The following is a 17,019-nucleotide window of genomic DNA, read 5'->3' as shown; positions in this document are numbered from 1 at the left end:
AACAAATGTGCCAGTGCAAAGGAAAATTCAGACAGGTGTCCCACGAGAGCTGGCTGGATGCCCTCCTTGGGAATCTCCATCCTGGCAGTTATTGCAGAGCCTTTCTACCAAGACATGCTGCAGCCAATAATGGAAATAAAGGTCTATATGTTCTATTATTTACTTATAAAGGTCTTGTTAGAATGATGATTACATGAGTCTTCCAACTATGAGATTAATGCATGTATATTGTGAAAGTCTTAGAAAGTAAACAGAAGAAAAGCTGTCACTACATGTATCATTTCCTTCAAGAATCTTTTATTATAGTCACACTTTCTTCAGTAAATCATTCTAAAATAGTCTTGATGCTTTTCTAACAGTTCCAGCCTGTACCAAGGCCAACATGAGCTCATTCAGCAAAGCACATACCCAATTCACGCTTGATCTGTTCCAACAACTAGGAAAATCGAAGGAAGAAAATGTCTTCTACTCTCCTTTCAGCATCACAGCAGCATTAAGGTTGCTCCTTTTAGGAAGCAAGGGAAACACTGCACAGCAGATCAGAGAGGTAGGAGTCAGCTTTATTGTGTTGATGTTTCTGAATTTCTCTGTCACTCAACTGCTAGAAGATGTGGTGCATGCATAAGCGGAGGGATTCCATGACAGCTCAATCACTAAGCCGTGTGGGAACCCAACTATCCCCAGATTTTTGCTCAGCTGCTCCCTAGTGCCTGGCATCAACTTTGGGTGCTGGGATGGCCTCCTACAACAGCCCACAACTCATGGTGAGCTTAGAATGCAATGCCTGCTAGTGAAAGTGAGGCAGGGACCTAAGTCCAGTGGAAGTAAGATTGGATATATCCTCAGTGATGAACAAAGATTCTTTTAAGTGGTTTGTGACAACTTAGCTTTGTTATGTTTTTTGAAGAAACAAACTTTCATATTGAAGTTTTGGGGCTTTTTTTCTCTGTTGTTTTGTTTTTACTTTGCTTTGTTTTAAAGTTTTTGTTTTTTGTCTTCTTCACCCTGTGCCAAATATCCTGAGCAAATCTTTCTTGCCCCACCTCCTGTCCCTTCTAGGTCCTTCATCTTCAGGAAGACACAAAGAACACAAAAGAAGAGTCAACCCGCCACGTGAGCCACAGAGCATTTCTGATCTGAGGGAGTTCCAAATATCTGAGAGGGTCATAGTTTAAACTGAGAATTTCATGTAAAATGCAAAAATGCAGCTTCGGGGAACAAATTGAAGCAAAACAATGGGAAACAGAATGATTTACATTTCATGTTCCTAGTTGTTATCCCATGCTCTTATTTTACAAGAAGCTTGGAACTGTACAAGAGTACTTCACAACATTCCTGGGAAGTGGAATTAAAAGAAATCCAACTCTGCCCTTTGAGATAGTGAATATAGGCAACGTCACTGCTCTGAGTCACAGTGACTTCTCCAGCATACAGGAAAAGGATCTACCTCACCAAACCCAAAAACATGCAAATGCTTACAGCAGTCCCAAGCCTAGAGAAGACAGCAAGGTGCTAGTTATTATTACTCACAAGGTTATAATAATTATGGTGATTACAAAAGCATTGACAAGATGATTTCATTCTGAACAACGCATTGATAGAATCAAGTTGAATAAGCACATCTATAAGGATGTTTTGGATAATAACTGCAGTAAACAATGTTAGCTTCAGGACCATAGTATCACAAAATTTTGTTAGCAAGTAAGTTTCCAGATTCACTCAGGCTTAGTTTAAAACTTAGGCTCCTTTCATGTATGTCTCCTTGGAGTGGTCATTGAATTCTTCTCACATAGATTGGAACAAAGGCTTAGAGGTAAAGCCCCAGCTGAGTGCCAGGCATTTGCTGTCCTTACACACAGAACGATAATCATGAGAATCAAGCCATGCATTGCAGTCAACGCATTTAGAAGATGATACAACCGAGAATCTAGTAGGGCTTCATGTTGTAACAGATTTAAATATCTAATCATCAATATAAGCTATCCTTCATGGGTACCAGAAATTAAACAATTCTTAAGGAACTTTAAGAGTTCACATAAAAAGTTAAACCTGACAGCTGAAACCACTGAGAGGATTATCCAGTTGTAGACTTTAGTTCAAAAGAGAAAAGTTTGAATTAGAGAAGGAAAAGGGAATTTCCTGGAAGTGGTTGAGTGTAACTTGGACTTTAAATAATATCTGAGATAAAATTCTTCCAATCTCAGCACATAAGCAAAAGGTTATCGGTTATCTTTGCAAGTGCCACTGATTGGGTATTGATCTTACAAACTTCGCACAGGTTCAGTATTTACCATGACAAAATAGTCAATGTGCTCTTGTTTTGAATGTTGAAGGTTGAGGGGTCAGAAAATGTGCATTTCCACTTCCAAGAGCTCGTGACTGACTTAAGCAAACCCACTGATGCCTATCAGCTGAAGATTGCCAACAAGTTCTATGGAGAAAAGACTTTTCCATTTTCTCAGGTAAGTCTTCTTTATGTTCTACATACCTTTAATCTGAATTCTGGGTCTTGGCCAAATAGGAGAGACTGAGGCAGAGAACACGGCTAACGCACAGGGCAATATTTGCCCAGGAAATATCAGATCCCTTGTTTAACCAACACACGTCCTAGGTTGTGAATACAATGGCAAAGGACGTGTGGGTTTGGAAATTGTCTTATAATGAAAGAGGAGGTTAGGGAACAGTTGATCACATAACACACGTACAGCTGGCGCTGATTCAGTTGCACAGAGCATGCTTTCGTGGGAAATGTGTGACTAACAGGCTGTGACTGGAATGTACAGGTTTGGGTGAGTCCCTGGGGATACATGGACAAGATCAAGGAATATTGAATTCCTAAAAATCAAAAATAAAACAGGTAAGGATTGAGATCCCTCGTGAGAGGGCACAGGAGAAATTCATTTCCATTAGAGCAACTTGTTTCCCCACTGGTAACCCACAGCCACTTCTACTGCTGCTTTCTCCCATGTCATCAAACCTGGTAACCCAATGTCTGCACTTCCCTTTGTTACTCTCAACATGGCATTTGCATAAATATGGGAATGGCCATTTAGAGGATTTGATCTGGGTCTGGAGTCCGCTTGCTGTAATTATGAATAATTGTCTTGTAATCTACAGTTGTTGATAAGATTGCCGATAAGATTACCTTTCCCTCTTCTTTTGTTCTTTCATATATCAAAGAAATATGTGGATGCTATCACCAAATACTACCTAGCCAATGCAGAATCTGTTGATTTTGTAAATGATGCAGAAGAAAATGAAAAGAAGATTAATTGCTGGGTGGAGAGTCAAACAAACGGTAGAGTATGGGAGAAACACTTAGAGAAACACTCCTTTCTTAAGATTCTTTTTATTATTTTTTTTTATGGAAAAGCACATTTACAGAGAAAAAAATCTTCCATCCACTGGTTCACTCCCCAAATGACCACAATGGCCATAGCTGAACTGATCCAAAACTAGGAGTGAAGAGTTTCTCCAGGTCTCCTACATGGGCTCAGTGTCCCAAGGCTTTGGGCCACCCTCTGATGCTTTTTCAAGCAGAGAGCTGGATGAAAAGTGAGGCAGCCAGGACACGAACCAGTGCCCATATGGATGACAACACGTATAGGCTGAGGATTAGCCAATTGAGCCATTGTGCTGATCTCCACAGAAACACACTCGAGTACCTTCTGTGAGTTCTACACCTGGGGCAGGGTGTTTAGATGGATTTGCTGAGAATACAAGGGAGACAATGCAGATGGTAGAGTAAGCAAGTATGAAGAGAACCCAAGGGAAAAAAGAAGGAACTGCAGAAGGCCAATGCTATGGAAATAATACTACAGAACTGTCTGCACATGGCCCTATAAATCACTCTTGTTTCCATCCCAATGGGAACCACCTGAATCCTGGCTCCATCTACATACTCCCCAGGAATTGTGCAGCTGTCTTTCCCATCCGAAGCATGGAGCGTAACAAGCCTCCATCCTCTGGATTCCTAACCTACCCACTCCCCTCACTTCAGGTCAAACCTACAGCAATTTCGCAGGAGGATAAATGGAAAAATACCCCCCTACCCCCAAAGAGTAGTGTCTGATTGCACAGAGCACACAGTTCAGACGATGGAGCTCATGTTATTTGTCCTGAGAACAACTAAAGCCTATATCCTGTGGGGAGTGAGCCCAAGGCTGGGGAAGGGAGGAGTAAGAGAAAACATGGGGAGGGGGGAGAAGGAAATTTTTAAAATGTTAAAAAGTAAATAAAGTCATGAATGAAGTCACTTGTATGCCGCTGTGAACTCCTCTGCCATCAGAAGGGGTTCCTCCATCACAGGTAACTCTAACAGGCTGAAGCCATGGGGCAACATACTCCAGCGAAGCACTGGCTGCTGGGTCCCTGAGGTGGCCATCTGAGAGAATCAAGGATCACTAGAAAACTTTTGTCAAGTGTCTTCAGGCAAACCACTTGCACCTTGCATGACAGACTATTTTTCGCTTTCTCTTGTAGGAAAAATCAAGAACCTACTTCCTGATGGGACTCTTGACAGCAGCACCATACTGGTGTTGGTGAACGCAATCTATTTCAAAGCGGAGTGGGACCAGAAATTTTATACAAACAAGACCAAGGAGGCCGAATTCTGGCTAACCAAGGTATTGTCTATATTTATTTATATAATATATTTTAGTTACCATATCTGATAGGATGTACCACTGCAAGTACGAAACAGGGTGTATTGTGGCTGGCTTGTTCTCTTTCTGTAACTCTAATTAACAAATACTTGAAGACAGTATTATCCTGCCTCACAAAATTCCCAGGTTTTCTCTTCAAAACTGAAAGATGTATTTGCTGTCTCCGGAATGTTACCTTTTTTTGTCTCGGTTCTCAACTGGGTATGCGTTTGATGCGTGATTCATTGCAGGATACCAGCAAACCTGTGCGGATGATGAAACAAGTGGACTATTTCAATTTCGCTTTGCTGGAAGATGCAGAGGCCAGGATTCTGGAAATACCATACAAAGGCAAAGATTTGAGCATGATTGTGCTGCTGCCAAATGAAGTAGAAGGGCTGCAGAAGGTAAAACTTGGTACCTGCAATTCCTCCTGTCATGCAAACTCTTCCTGAGGCACTAGATATAAACAAGGTGAACTCTTTTAGACCTAGGTGCTCCAAAATCATGGAAAATTCAAAGCAAGGTGCTGAGATTCATCATTCTGTTTCAATTATTTTAGAGCAAGACCTGATACTCAGTCTATTTTGAATAAATTTGTGTGATGATTTAATTAATATATGCATATGTGCACATATGTAAATGCATATATGACCAAATGTGCTTCAGTATTCAGAACTCTTATTTTTGATTATTGAAATAACATGCAGTAAATTGAATTTTTTATATTTTACATTCATTAAGATGAAGATTTTCCACATATTCAACTCATTGTTAAGATGTGATCATGGTTTATAATTATTCACATTACTTAAATTTTTTCCCTTTCTGTAGCTTGAACAGCATCTCACGGCTGAGAAATTAATCAAGTGGATGAGCTCAGAGAATATGGAAAATGTGGAAGTTAATTTACACCTACCTCAGTTCAAAATGGAAAAGAGTTATGAACTCAACTCCATGTTGAAAGCCATGGGGATAGTGGATGCCTTCAATCCACGGGATGCCGACCTATCTGGCCTGGCTGAGCACCGAGGCCTTGTGGTGTCTGAAGCCCTACACAAGTCCTTCGTGGAGGTGACGGAGGAGGGAACAGAGGCTGCTGCAGCCACTGGCCTGGTAACCAGGGTGACATCAATGCCAGTGCAAGAGCAGTTCTACTGTAATCACCCTTTCCTATTCTTCATCAAGCAAAATAAGACCAATAGCATCCTGTTCTTTGGTCGAGTCTCTTCCCCTTAGATGCAAGTAGCTGGTCATTACTTTGAGGAAAACTTTACAGGGTCATTCCTGTACATTTCTAGTGGCCAGCAACAGGCTCTCCTATCTCATTTTCCTTTCTGATGTCATACCCATTACTAAAAATGGTGAAAATAGCATGTCTGTATCATTCTCTATTTTCACACATTAGCCTACCTTTTCACCCCTAAAAATTTCCTTTGGGGCAAAACATTAAGATAAAAGGATATATTAATACCTTATTTTCTGAATTTGAAATATGATTCAATGTGTCATCAATCTCAAGTGAATCAACCCAAATTATACTGTTTCTTTAAACTTATTAACCTAGAATTCCTCATTTCTCTAGATAATTTTTGGAACCCTTCATATATTTATAAATTTTGTGAATCTATGAAATACATTCTCAATAAAACTTTGACTTGCTCAAAGTATTTGTTGCCTTGCCCTTTTCTTTTCAATAGCCTGTAAGTAATTGATCACAAACAGGACAACTTAGAATTACTCACACATCAGTCAAGTAGAGATTTAAAAAAGAAACAAGAATATGGAGTGGTATGGTAGACAGATACACCACTATACATATTTAATTTTAAATTTTGGAAAATCAAGGAAATTTTGGAATACTGAAATATGGGAAATGAGCTTGTTCTACAGATTTATAATTTTATCTGATACTAATTTATTTAGTACTGATATTTACAGTATTAGAGAAACACATTAACAGGGGAAAGCATGCTGCACAGTGGTTAAGCTGCCACATGGAGCACCCCCATTCCACATTGAGTGCCTGTGCCCGAGTCTGGCTGCACTCCCATCCCAGCTTCTTGTTAACACACACCCTTAGAGGCAGCGGGTGATACCACAAAGGGTGGATCACTGCCACCCTGGTGGTAAAATCCAATTACATTCCCTGTTCCTGGATGTGGTCTGTCCTAGCCCTGGCTGTTACAGGAATTTGAGAGGTGAACCAGCAGATAAATGATCTCTTTCCTCTCCCTCTTCTCTCTCTCAAATGATGTTTTCAAAAATATATTAATAAGGCCCGACACGGTAGCCTAGCAGCTAAAGTCCTCACCTCGCGGGCACCAGAATCCCATATGGGCACCAGTTTGTGTCCCAGCGGCCCTGCTTCCCGTCCAGCTCCCTGCTTGTGGCCTGAGAAAGCAGTTGAGGATGACCCAAAGCCTTGGGACCCTGTGTCCGTGTGGGCGATCCAGAAGATGCTCCAGGCTCCTGACTTCTGACTGGCTCAGCTCCTGCTATTTTGGCTGCTTGGGGAGTGAATCATCAGATGGAAGATCTTCCTGTCTGTATATCCTCTTCTCTATGTATCTGCCTTTCCAATAAAAATTTAAAAATTAAAAATACATTAATAAGACTGTATCAGCACATTTTTCTATAGTTCTGCATTGTCCAATGCCCTATGAGTTAACCACATGTGACTACTTAAATTAATTATTAAAAATGAAAATTGCAATTATTCTGTCTATTAGCCACATATCAAGAACACAATATCTCCATGTGGCTGGCAGTAATAATTACAGGAGAAATTTAATTTCCCTCGTATGAGTCAATTAGCTAACCAAGATGGCCTCCTCAGCTACAGGGTGAATCTAGAATGAATCAAGTCTGACCAGCAGAGCTGTCAAATAATCCTCTTCAAGGACTAGTTATTGTTTATCTCCAGTACGAGTATGCCATGGGTTATGTCTATGTGCCCACATAAAAACAACATCTTTTGCTTTTGTTATCTCCTCATAGATAATTTGTGATGCACGCTATTTGTCAGTTTAATTCTTACTCAGCAATAAAAAATGTACTCTTCAATACAATTGCAAAGAGGATTTCTAAATTGGAAAGAGATTTTTTTTTTAGTTATGGTACTCAATACATTCCACAATTTTAGAGAGAGTACATTGTCCCACCAGATCCCGCTGCAGAATACACCAAGAAAACCAGTGATTGTAGAAGGAAGTTGTGTTTTCTTATTAGTACCTAATATGATGTACAATGCACAAACCGGTAGGTATTACCTTACGAGGAGTCTCAGAGCAGGAGTGCCCTGGGACCACATCAAGAGTGAACAGCTTTGATTTCCTCACCTCTAATTTCTCATGTGAAAGATGATGATTCTTCAGGTTTCTGAGATGCGGTACCCTCAGAACCTCCAGGCAGCTGGAGCTCAGCTTCCTGTAGCTCTGATACCTCCAACACTTTAATGTGTGCTGAGAACATGGGAAGACTCACTGGGAGAGTCTAAGGAAAAGAATGAGTATCTGTGTGAAACACTGACCTTAGGTGATTCATTACCACCTTACATCGCTTCATGGCCATTGAAAGCTGAACAATTTTTCATGTTAAAAATAAATCATTCAGTAAGCTAATACTCCCTCCTTGCAAGCACCAGAATGCCATGTGGGCACCAGTTCATGTCCCAGCTGTTCCACTTGCCATACAGCCCCTTACCTATGGCTTGGGAAAGCATTAGAGGATGGCCCAAAGCTTTAGGACTTTGTATCCCTGTAGGCAATCCAGAGGAGGCTCCAGGTTCTTTGCTTTGGATCAGAGCAGCTCTAGCTGTTAAAGTCATTTAGAAAGTAAATCAGCAAATGAAAGATCTTTCTCTCTGCCTTGCCTTCTCTCTGTAAATCTGCCTTTCCAATAAACATAAACAAATCTTTAAAATTTTTCACCATTTCAGAAATGTCTGTTCATGTCCTTTGTCCATTTCTAACTTGATTGTTTACTTTGTTATCATTGAGATTATTGAGCTCCTTATAGATCCTGAATATGAATCCTCTATCAATTGCATAGTTTGAAACACTTTCTATTTCTTTCTCCTGCCTAGTCACTTCGTTGACAATTTCTTTTGCAGTATAGAAGCTTCTTACCATTCCGTAATCCCATTTGTTTACTTTAAAATATATTTTTTTTATTTTAAAAATTTTATTAGTATGTAATACTCGGACTTTTTTTTCTGAAATTCAAGACATTTCTACAGCATAAATTAACCAGCAGGCAAGGAGGCTTCCATCTCCTTTTCTCTGCATTGAGAGCCTCTTCGCTCCTCCCTTTCACAGCCTCACATAGAATATGATGCGTTACTGTGCGCTTCAATCACACCACTGTATTTTGGGACACTTGAGCTTTTCAATTTTATTTGTTAGATCTTGGTATACATTATCTAGCCTGCCTGTGCTCCCTGTCCCATCTTTCTCGGCCTCAAATAATCACCATAGTAAGTTCAGATCTACTTTTCTAACTTCCACTTACGATAGAGAACATATGACATTGTCTTTCTGTGTCTTGCTTATTGCATTTAACATAATGACCTCCAGTTCCACTCATTTTGCTGCAAATGACATGATTCAAATCTTTTTCATAACTCAATACCATTGTGTAGTTACACCACATTTTTCTTCTTTATTCATCCATCACTGGACACAGGTTTAGTCCATGTTTTGGCTCTTGTGCTCCAATGAATACAAGATTACACTATCTTTTTCCTATGGCTATTATATTTCCTTTGGGAATATTCCTGGAAGCAGGATAACTGTGTGATATGGCACTTTTATTTTGAGAGTTTTCGGGAGCTTCCAATTGGTTTCCATAATGCGTGTACTAATTTTCATTTTCTGCACATCCTTGCTAACATTTGCCACTATTTGCTTTCTAGTTTTTAATAATAGTCATTCTAATTGGGGTGAGATAAACTCCACTGTGGTTTTGACTTGCATTTCCCTCATGGTTATCAATATTGAGCATTTCAGTTCCGTCATTTTCCAACAAGCAGGTTGCCCTGATTTGGTTTAAAATAGTTAATTATATTTAGTATCCAGGGCACTACCAACCTCAAGACAAAGTCACAAAAATATCACTTTCTAAAATACAAACTCTGAAATTAATGTTATGTTGTGGACATTGTTCAACAAAATAGCCTTCTTGGGAAGGATGATTCACAGGTTAGTAGCAGCTCATGCTTGGAATTCATGGGCTGTGATTCCAATATTCTGTTGGAAAGAGAATGTCACAAAATATATCTACTCTAGGATAGATTATCATCACAATCTCTCCTTCGTGATAGAAGAACCTACAATGCAGTTTTGCATGAAAAGTATTAAAAAATAACTAAAAATATAGCAGTATCTATTCAAATAGCCATCTTGTGCAGGATCAATCAGGAAGACTCCGGGCAGACATCTGACCTAGTGGTCACATCACTGGTTGAGATGCATTCATCTTACAGCTGAATGCTAAGTTTGAATGTGGTTTAGCTCCCATTTCAAGCTTCCTGCTAGTGAACACCCTGAAAGGCAGCAGGCGATGGCTCATGTCATTGGTTCCCTGCCACCAGTGGAGGAGACCTTGGCTGAATTTCTGATTTCCAGTTTTAGCCTGTGTGTGTGTATGTACATTTGTGTGTGAGTGTCCTTGTAATAAATAAGTAAAATTTAAAACTACACAATTTTAAATAAAGACGACTCACAAATCCAAGTCATGCTCTACATACGCTGTCATCATCTCAGGAACATCATTTTTGTTTTTATAATCCTTTACTTGCCTAACAAGTTTCCAAACTATAATTTTGTCTGGAATATATACTTGTCCAGCTGGAAGAAGTTCCAAGATGACTAAGCATGGTTTACAATACAGCCACACACAAATAGATACATTCACCTGTTTGCAATTAGTACACCTGACATGTAGCTTTGAGTAAGGAGAAATCATCTTCCCAGACACCTCTCTCATCCCTCCCTGGTGTAAGCCTTCCTACACTCTAACCTCCCGCTGAACCAAATGCTAGTCCTCCAGATCACTAAAGTCAGTGAGTGCTGCTACTTCTTCATGTGCATGTTGCCATTACCAAACCAGACACTCTTCCCAGGTAGGGATTGCTTAGTCATGGTCATCGTCTCTACAGCACCTGTTTGAGTATTCTTCGAATCAAATTAAACTAGACCACTGAAAACTGATCATCTATGGCTGCAGCAACTGAAAAGTAAGATTCACCCTGTAGAACTAAGACCAGATACCAAAACATCCCACTAAAAACAGGTAGACCTCAAGAGAAATGTGACACTCCCTGAACTGTGCACAGCTTTCTCCAAGGACTCTCACAGCCCTGTCAACCGCAGAGCATTCCAACCTCACAGGAGACTATCAGTACTCATCGGTCCATGCTCGGTGAGGCTGACATTAATTAGTTGTAAAAATAAGATTCACTGCCAGGTAGATTGTTAGTTATTTCATTCTGAATCTGCTTTGGGCTCACTGCACTGACCCACAATTGCATTTTTCTGGGTCTGTATGGGTAGCAGTCTCAGAGGACACAGGCCAGTCAGTCTTCAACCCTTTGGAGTTGGAAAGGGATGCCAACTCCCAGGGCAGTCATAATAAGGTGGAGTAATTAGGCAGCAAATATACTGACTGTAATTCAGAGAGAGAGCATGCCACTTCTTAGCCTTCCGTGATAATGTGTAAGTGCCCTCATTTTTGCAATGTCTGGAGTTAGTCCCCACTGCGAAGCAGGCACAGATGGATTTCACATAGAAAACTTAGGTGGTACTTTAGATTCCAACTCAGGTTTCACCCATGTTCAAATCCGTGCCCATCTTGTTAACCACATTCTTTTGTCTGATGTGAGGGGCCAGGGGTGGGGGGTGGGAAGCAGTTCTGCTGCATAAAATATCATGCCTGGCATCAGGAGACAAGACACCTAACTATGGTGGAGGTTCCCAATCCAGCTGTGAAGGGAGGATGGTACTTCCTCTTTGGATGAAAGAGGGACATCTCATTCTACTTCCTCCTCATTTGCCACATCAGCAAAACCTGCTGGCCTTTATTTTTCTCTCCTGGTACCACTCTGTAGCATAGACTCCAGGTGTGTGCTTACTACTTCCTTGAAGTTGAAATCTCTAAATATTTGCAGGCTCCCAAAAATATTTGGGGTGTTGGGAAAAGCTCTGAGATCTGCATCTCAGGTGCACATCAACTGCCTCCTCTGGTTTATCAGAACCTCAGTCACAGCAGTGCCCTCTAGGGGTAAAAAGCTCTAGGTGCAATGATTCTTAAAATGTCCCCAAAAACATTTAGTCTTGAGCACTGGTACCTCAGGACTGATAGAATAAGAATATACTAGATCTAAACAAACCATCATGGACCCCCAAAACAGCCTAAACCATTGATGACCCACCCACCCAACTTGGGGTGCAAAAAGAATATTTGGGGATGTCAAATTTCATGTAATACTAGGGATTTGAGGTAGCCATGTTTACTCTTCTGCAGTTCTTCATAGGCTTCTAGGCTACGGGTGACTGCAGGCTAGAAGGCAGAGGGTATTCCACTGTGGAAAACAGTGCAGACAGCAGACTCATAGAATGGCAGTGGCTGGAACCAGTCCTCTAAGAATCAGCTTCTGAGAGAAGCACAGTGTGGAAAGCTAAGACACTGGTGCAAGCAGTATTCCTCCACAGAACAACCCCAGCCCATGCCCCAAATGCAAGAGAAGTGTGCTTTGAAAGAGGATCATCACCTCGTCTAAATGAAAGAGAGGACTCCCACGCCTCTGTGGTCTTATCTTGAATTCATGGGACCTGAGCACTCAGGAGGCTTCCACAGGCAGAGCCATCTCATGCCAAGAGCCCCAGGTGATCACTGATGTTTCAGGTAAGAGGGTTAATTGTTTAAACTTATTCATGAGTCACCCTGTGCTAACTTCCCACACAGGACGCCATCGTCAAAAAGATGTATTATGATGGGAGTTGATGGTAAACCTCTCCCTCAGAGATTGACTTTGGCTTCTGTGTATCAGATAGAGGATATTCTTGCATCTCACTATTTTTGGGCAATGTCTTAATGTCTATCTCCTTTGCTTGGAAGAGATTGGGTGCCATCCTTGGTGCTTTTCTCAAGTAAATCACTCTTAAGTGAGTTGTTACAATGCTGGCAAGGACTGAGGCAAGCAAGAATCCAGCCTAGATGCTGCTCCTTTTGAAAAAAGAAAGAAGGTAACCCTTTATCTATGGTCCCCACTTGTACATTAATAATGTGCAAAGGAACTCACAGCTCCAGTTAAATACTGAGACTTTTCAAAATAGACGAAATTCCTATTTGCAGCCCCTCTAAGAAGGCTCGCGTGGAAATACCATCAATTTCTCAAACGTTTTAGGGAAGTTGGGTACAAAGTGTTCTAAGCAAGAAGCTAACTACTTAGGGTATAGTCTGATCCCAGGAAGGAATGCTCTTTGACTTGACAGAAAGAGGAAATATTATGTATAGAATCACCATAAATAAAAAATACAGCAAAGAACATTCCTGAGAACGGAAGATCTGTGTAGAAAATGGATTCCAAGATTCAGGTTGAGAACCAAATGCTTCTGTTAGGTTTGGGTCCTAAAGCAAATCTACTTAAAATGGACAATAGAGCACCCTGAAACTTTCTAAAGGTTTAAAGAGTTATTAACAGAAGATCTGGTTCTTAGATTCCCTAATTTGGACAAGTCATTCACGCTGGAGCAGAGAATCAAAGAATAGTTCTAGAAACCCTGATTCTAATATGGGGTCCACATTCATGTCCAGCAGCCTATTTTTCTAAGCAACTAGATTCAGTGACTGCAGGATGGCCTGTGTCCTTAAGGGCAGTTGCTGCTACAGGGCTTTTAGTGGAAGAAACCACCAAGTTTACGTAAGTCTAATCACTTGACATGCAAGCTACATATCAGGTGCAAGGGTTCTAGCAATTAGAGGACACTGATGGCCAGCAGGAAGATGCCTGAGGTGAACCTCAAGGTATTCTAAGTCCTCAGTCAGGCCAATTTGCTAACATCTGAATATACTGCAGAATTAACTCACTTTTGTGTAGATAATGGGATGAATCTCTGGAAAATTCAGATGCTGAATGACTTACTAATGGCCTTGTTTTATGAAGTAAAGAGTTAGAAAACCAAGCTATTTCATAGTAGGTCACACTCAGGTGATCGAAGCTCAAGGATTGAAATCTAACATTTCAGCACAATAGGCTACATTTATTGCTTTAACTTACAATTAGGAAAAGATCAAAGAGTTAATGTTTACAGAGATTCCAAATATGCTTCCCTTATGTTACATGTACACGCTGCGATTTGGAGAGAAAGAAGTCTGCTGAGAGTGGAAACTTTCCCATCAAACATGAGAAAGAGGTGGAAAGAGATACTACCTCTCCTCCAACAGCATGACAGTCATAGAACAACTGGAAGTGACTGTCATAAACTTCAGGAGACACTAGAAGGGAGCTAACCATACAAGCAAACTAAATGTGTTAGCAGATAAAGCAGCAAAAAAAGCTACTGCACAAAAGATTGTAGAAATGGCTCTAATACCCCAGCCTCTGCTGAGAATAAAAATCTTTAGTATATTGTGCCTGAGATAGGATGAACTCAGCAACAAAGTTAGTCTAACTATGTCGGTGAGTAATAGACTTAAATCATTGGGTCATGTTCTCAATGGCCTCTCCATGGAAAATTATTAAGGAAAGAGGCGACTCTACCTAACTGTGAAGGGGAGAATAGTGCCAATTGTTTCTCAAGGGAAAAAGCTACACACTGTCACAGGGGAAGTAACCCGGTCCTGTTCTGTTTATGAAATAACTAACGGTCATATCAGGTCACTTCCATTCTCACTCCTACACAAAAGTGAAGGCTGGCAAATATGTTTCACTACTATGCCCTCAGCAAATAATTACAAAGATTCAGTCTTTATTGATGATATCAGAGGGTGGATAAAAGATAGGCAGTGTCTAAACTGACTTAAAGTGGCAGTGACACTGGACCCTCCTTTACGTCTGAAGTAACTCAGAAAACAACCCTTTCTCCATGGATCTTCTGTCATCTCTATGCATCTTGAAGACAGTGCTCATCAGAGAAACTGAGAAAGATAACACCAGCCTTAAATAACAGGTAAGTTTTGCCAAGAGACTTCAAAACCATGGTTTAAACTACTGCCTACTACCCCCCTCAGGATAAGAATGGCATCTAAGTCCTGCATCCCTCTCTCAACCTCTGACATTTTCTTTGATTCAGAAACTCAAGATCAGATAAAGCATATGATGAATCCATGTCAAGTACAGAAGGCTCTAATGGAACACAGTAGCAAAATTCTCCCTGTGCCAGATCCCAAAAGTCAGAAATTCCGTCTCTCCGGGAGATCTGGTTTTGTTGAAAATGGGAGGAAGACTCACCAATTGCAGCCTAAGTGGAGAGGACCATGTCGGTGCTACTTCGCATTCCTGCTACAGTGAAATGACAAGATACCCCGAGTTGAGTGCATTTATCAATAATTAAATTCTCACCGCTTCGTAAGTATGGACATAAGATAAATCTGCATGCTCTTGTGAATAAATTAAAGGTCTCATATGTCTCTTCAGACAGCAAAACAATAAGTGAAGTCTTTGCTTTTATCACATCAAGGCTGTTGCACTTTATAGCAGACATATTTTACTTTTCTCCTGATTCTCTCAGAAGTCCTATATTAATCAATGTTAAGTCCTTTCAGCATAGCAGGAGAAAATCTTGCTATGCCTCTTGAAGCTACTTGTAAAACTCTTTCCTGGAGCAACCTGCTCCCACACTACAGCCTAGCTTTTACAGTATGTAAATCTATGGATGCTCTATCAAAGGTTGAATGACCATCTGACTGGCCCTAGAATACATACTGATAAAGCAAGGTGGAAATTTGACAATTTCTAAAAGTATTCATGATAATTCAGGGGTCACAGCCATCATCAGTAACTGTAGAAAACCTTCTGCCTCATAAGACATTCCACTAACCTTTACTTCCGTTAAGCAAGTTTTGAGGGGCTGGGCCTCTCTGAAAAAAGAAAAGAAAAAGAAAAGCAAAACCCAAAATGGCTGCTAAGCGAGCTCTGGTCATCCTAGCCAAAGGGGCGTAGGAGATGAAGATGGTCATTCCTGCGGACGTGATGAGGTGAGCTGGCAACAAGGTCACCGTTGCCAGCCTAGCTGGGAAGGAACCCGTGCAGTGTAGCCAGGATGTCGTCATCTGCTCTGATGCCAGCCTGGAAGATGCGAGAAAGCAGGGCCCCTATGATGTGGTCGTCCTACCATGAGGTAACCCGGGTGCACAGAACCTAAGTGAGTTAGCTACCATGAAGGAGATCCTGAAGGAGCAAGAGTAGAGGAAGGGCCTCATAGCAGCCATCTGTTCAGGTCCCACGGCTCTGCTGGCTCACAAGGTAGGCTTTGGAAGCAAAGTTACAACGCACCCACTTGCCAAAGACAAAATGATGAATGGGAGTCATTACAGCTACTCGGAGAGCCTCGTGGAGAGGGATGGCCTGATTCTCACCAGCCGCGGCCTGGAGACCAGCTTCGAGGTCGCACTAGCCATCGTCTAGGCGCTGAGTGGCAAGGAGGTGGCTGATGAAGTAAAGAATCAGTGTAGACATAGACGTGTTCCACGGAGAAGGCATGAGAGTCAGGCCTCTTTGTGGTCACTGAAGATAGCTGGCCGTGTCTAAAGTCATGGCCACGCACAGTGGTCGGCCTGCATTTTTGTCAGTACATTTCATAGCCTTGTCTGCAAAATAAACAGTGCTTAGCACATGAAAGAAGAAAGAAGAAGAAGGAGAAGAAGAAGAAAGCTTTGGAAGGACACAAGGGAGCAATTTAAAAATTCAGTAGAAAATCTTCATTAATAAAATGAATGAGGCAGAAGAAAGAATCTCAGAATTGGAAGATATTGCTTGCCTCAGTGGTGAAAAAAATCAAAAAGCTGGAAGTGGGAATTGGTCATGATTTTTTTTGAAAAGGCATTCAGGAATTAAAAGACACTATTAAAAGGCCAAATATAAAATTCCTAAATATGGGAGCTCCAGAAGGTGCAGAAAGAGAAAGTGGCTTCAGATCTGTAGTCAACAAAATAATAAACAAAAAACTTTCCTAATATGGAGAAAGAATTGGGAAACAACATACAGGAGGGGCACAGAACACCCAGTACAAATATTCACCATGACACATGATAATAAAGCTCTCTGGAGTCAAACAAAAGGAAAAATTCTTAAATGTGCACATGAGAAACATCAATTGGCATATAGAGGAACCTCAATCAGACTCACTGCTGACCTCAGAGGAAACTCAACAGG

The 17,019-nt window shown here is 41.0% G+C and overlaps 1 protein-coding gene and 1 pseudogene across 3 annotated transcripts; both read left to right on the top strand.

Moving 5' to 3' along the window:
• The first annotated feature begins 366 nt into the window (after window positions 1-366).
• On the top strand, window positions 367-6,370 carry LOC121159581 (serpin B4-like). 3 transcript variants are annotated; one of them, XM_040984757.1, is made up of 8 exons: window positions 367-547; window positions 1,060-1,113; window positions 2,334-2,462; window positions 3,181-3,298; window positions 4,483-4,625; window position 4,703; window positions 4,959-5,050; window positions 5,478-6,370. In XM_040984757.1, the coding sequence occupies exons 1-8, from the start codon at window positions 383-385 to the stop codon at window positions 5,880-5,882; spliced, it is 1,107 nt and encodes a 368-aa protein (XP_040840691.1). In that variant the 5' UTR covers window positions 367-382; the 3' UTR covers window positions 5,883-6,370. The 3 variants fall into 3 exon arrangements, with proteins under 3 accessions (XP_040840691.1, XP_040840690.1, XP_040840689.1); XM_040984756.1 differs by lacking the exon at window position 4,703 and having other exon boundaries at window positions 2,340-2,462; window positions 4,895-5,050; XM_040984755.1 differs by lacking the exon at window position 4,703 and having other exon boundaries at window positions 4,895-5,050.
• Window positions 6,371-15,719: 9,349 nt separating this feature from the next.
• On the top strand, window positions 15,720-16,395 carry LOC121159523 (annotated as a pseudogene).
• Window positions 16,396-17,019: the final 624 nt, after the last annotated feature.

Source organism: Ochotona curzoniae, unplaced genomic scaffold (genome assembly GCF_017591425.1).
Source record: "Ochotona curzoniae isolate NIBS_2020 unplaced genomic scaffold, NIBS_Ocur_1.0 contig_43, whole genome shotgun sequence".
Lineage (NCBI taxonomy): Eukaryota > Metazoa > Chordata > Mammalia > Lagomorpha > Ochotonidae > Ochotona > Ochotona curzoniae.
The sequence above is the reverse complement of the archived record's forward strand: the minus strand, read 5'-3'. Positions and strand labels throughout refer to the sequence as shown.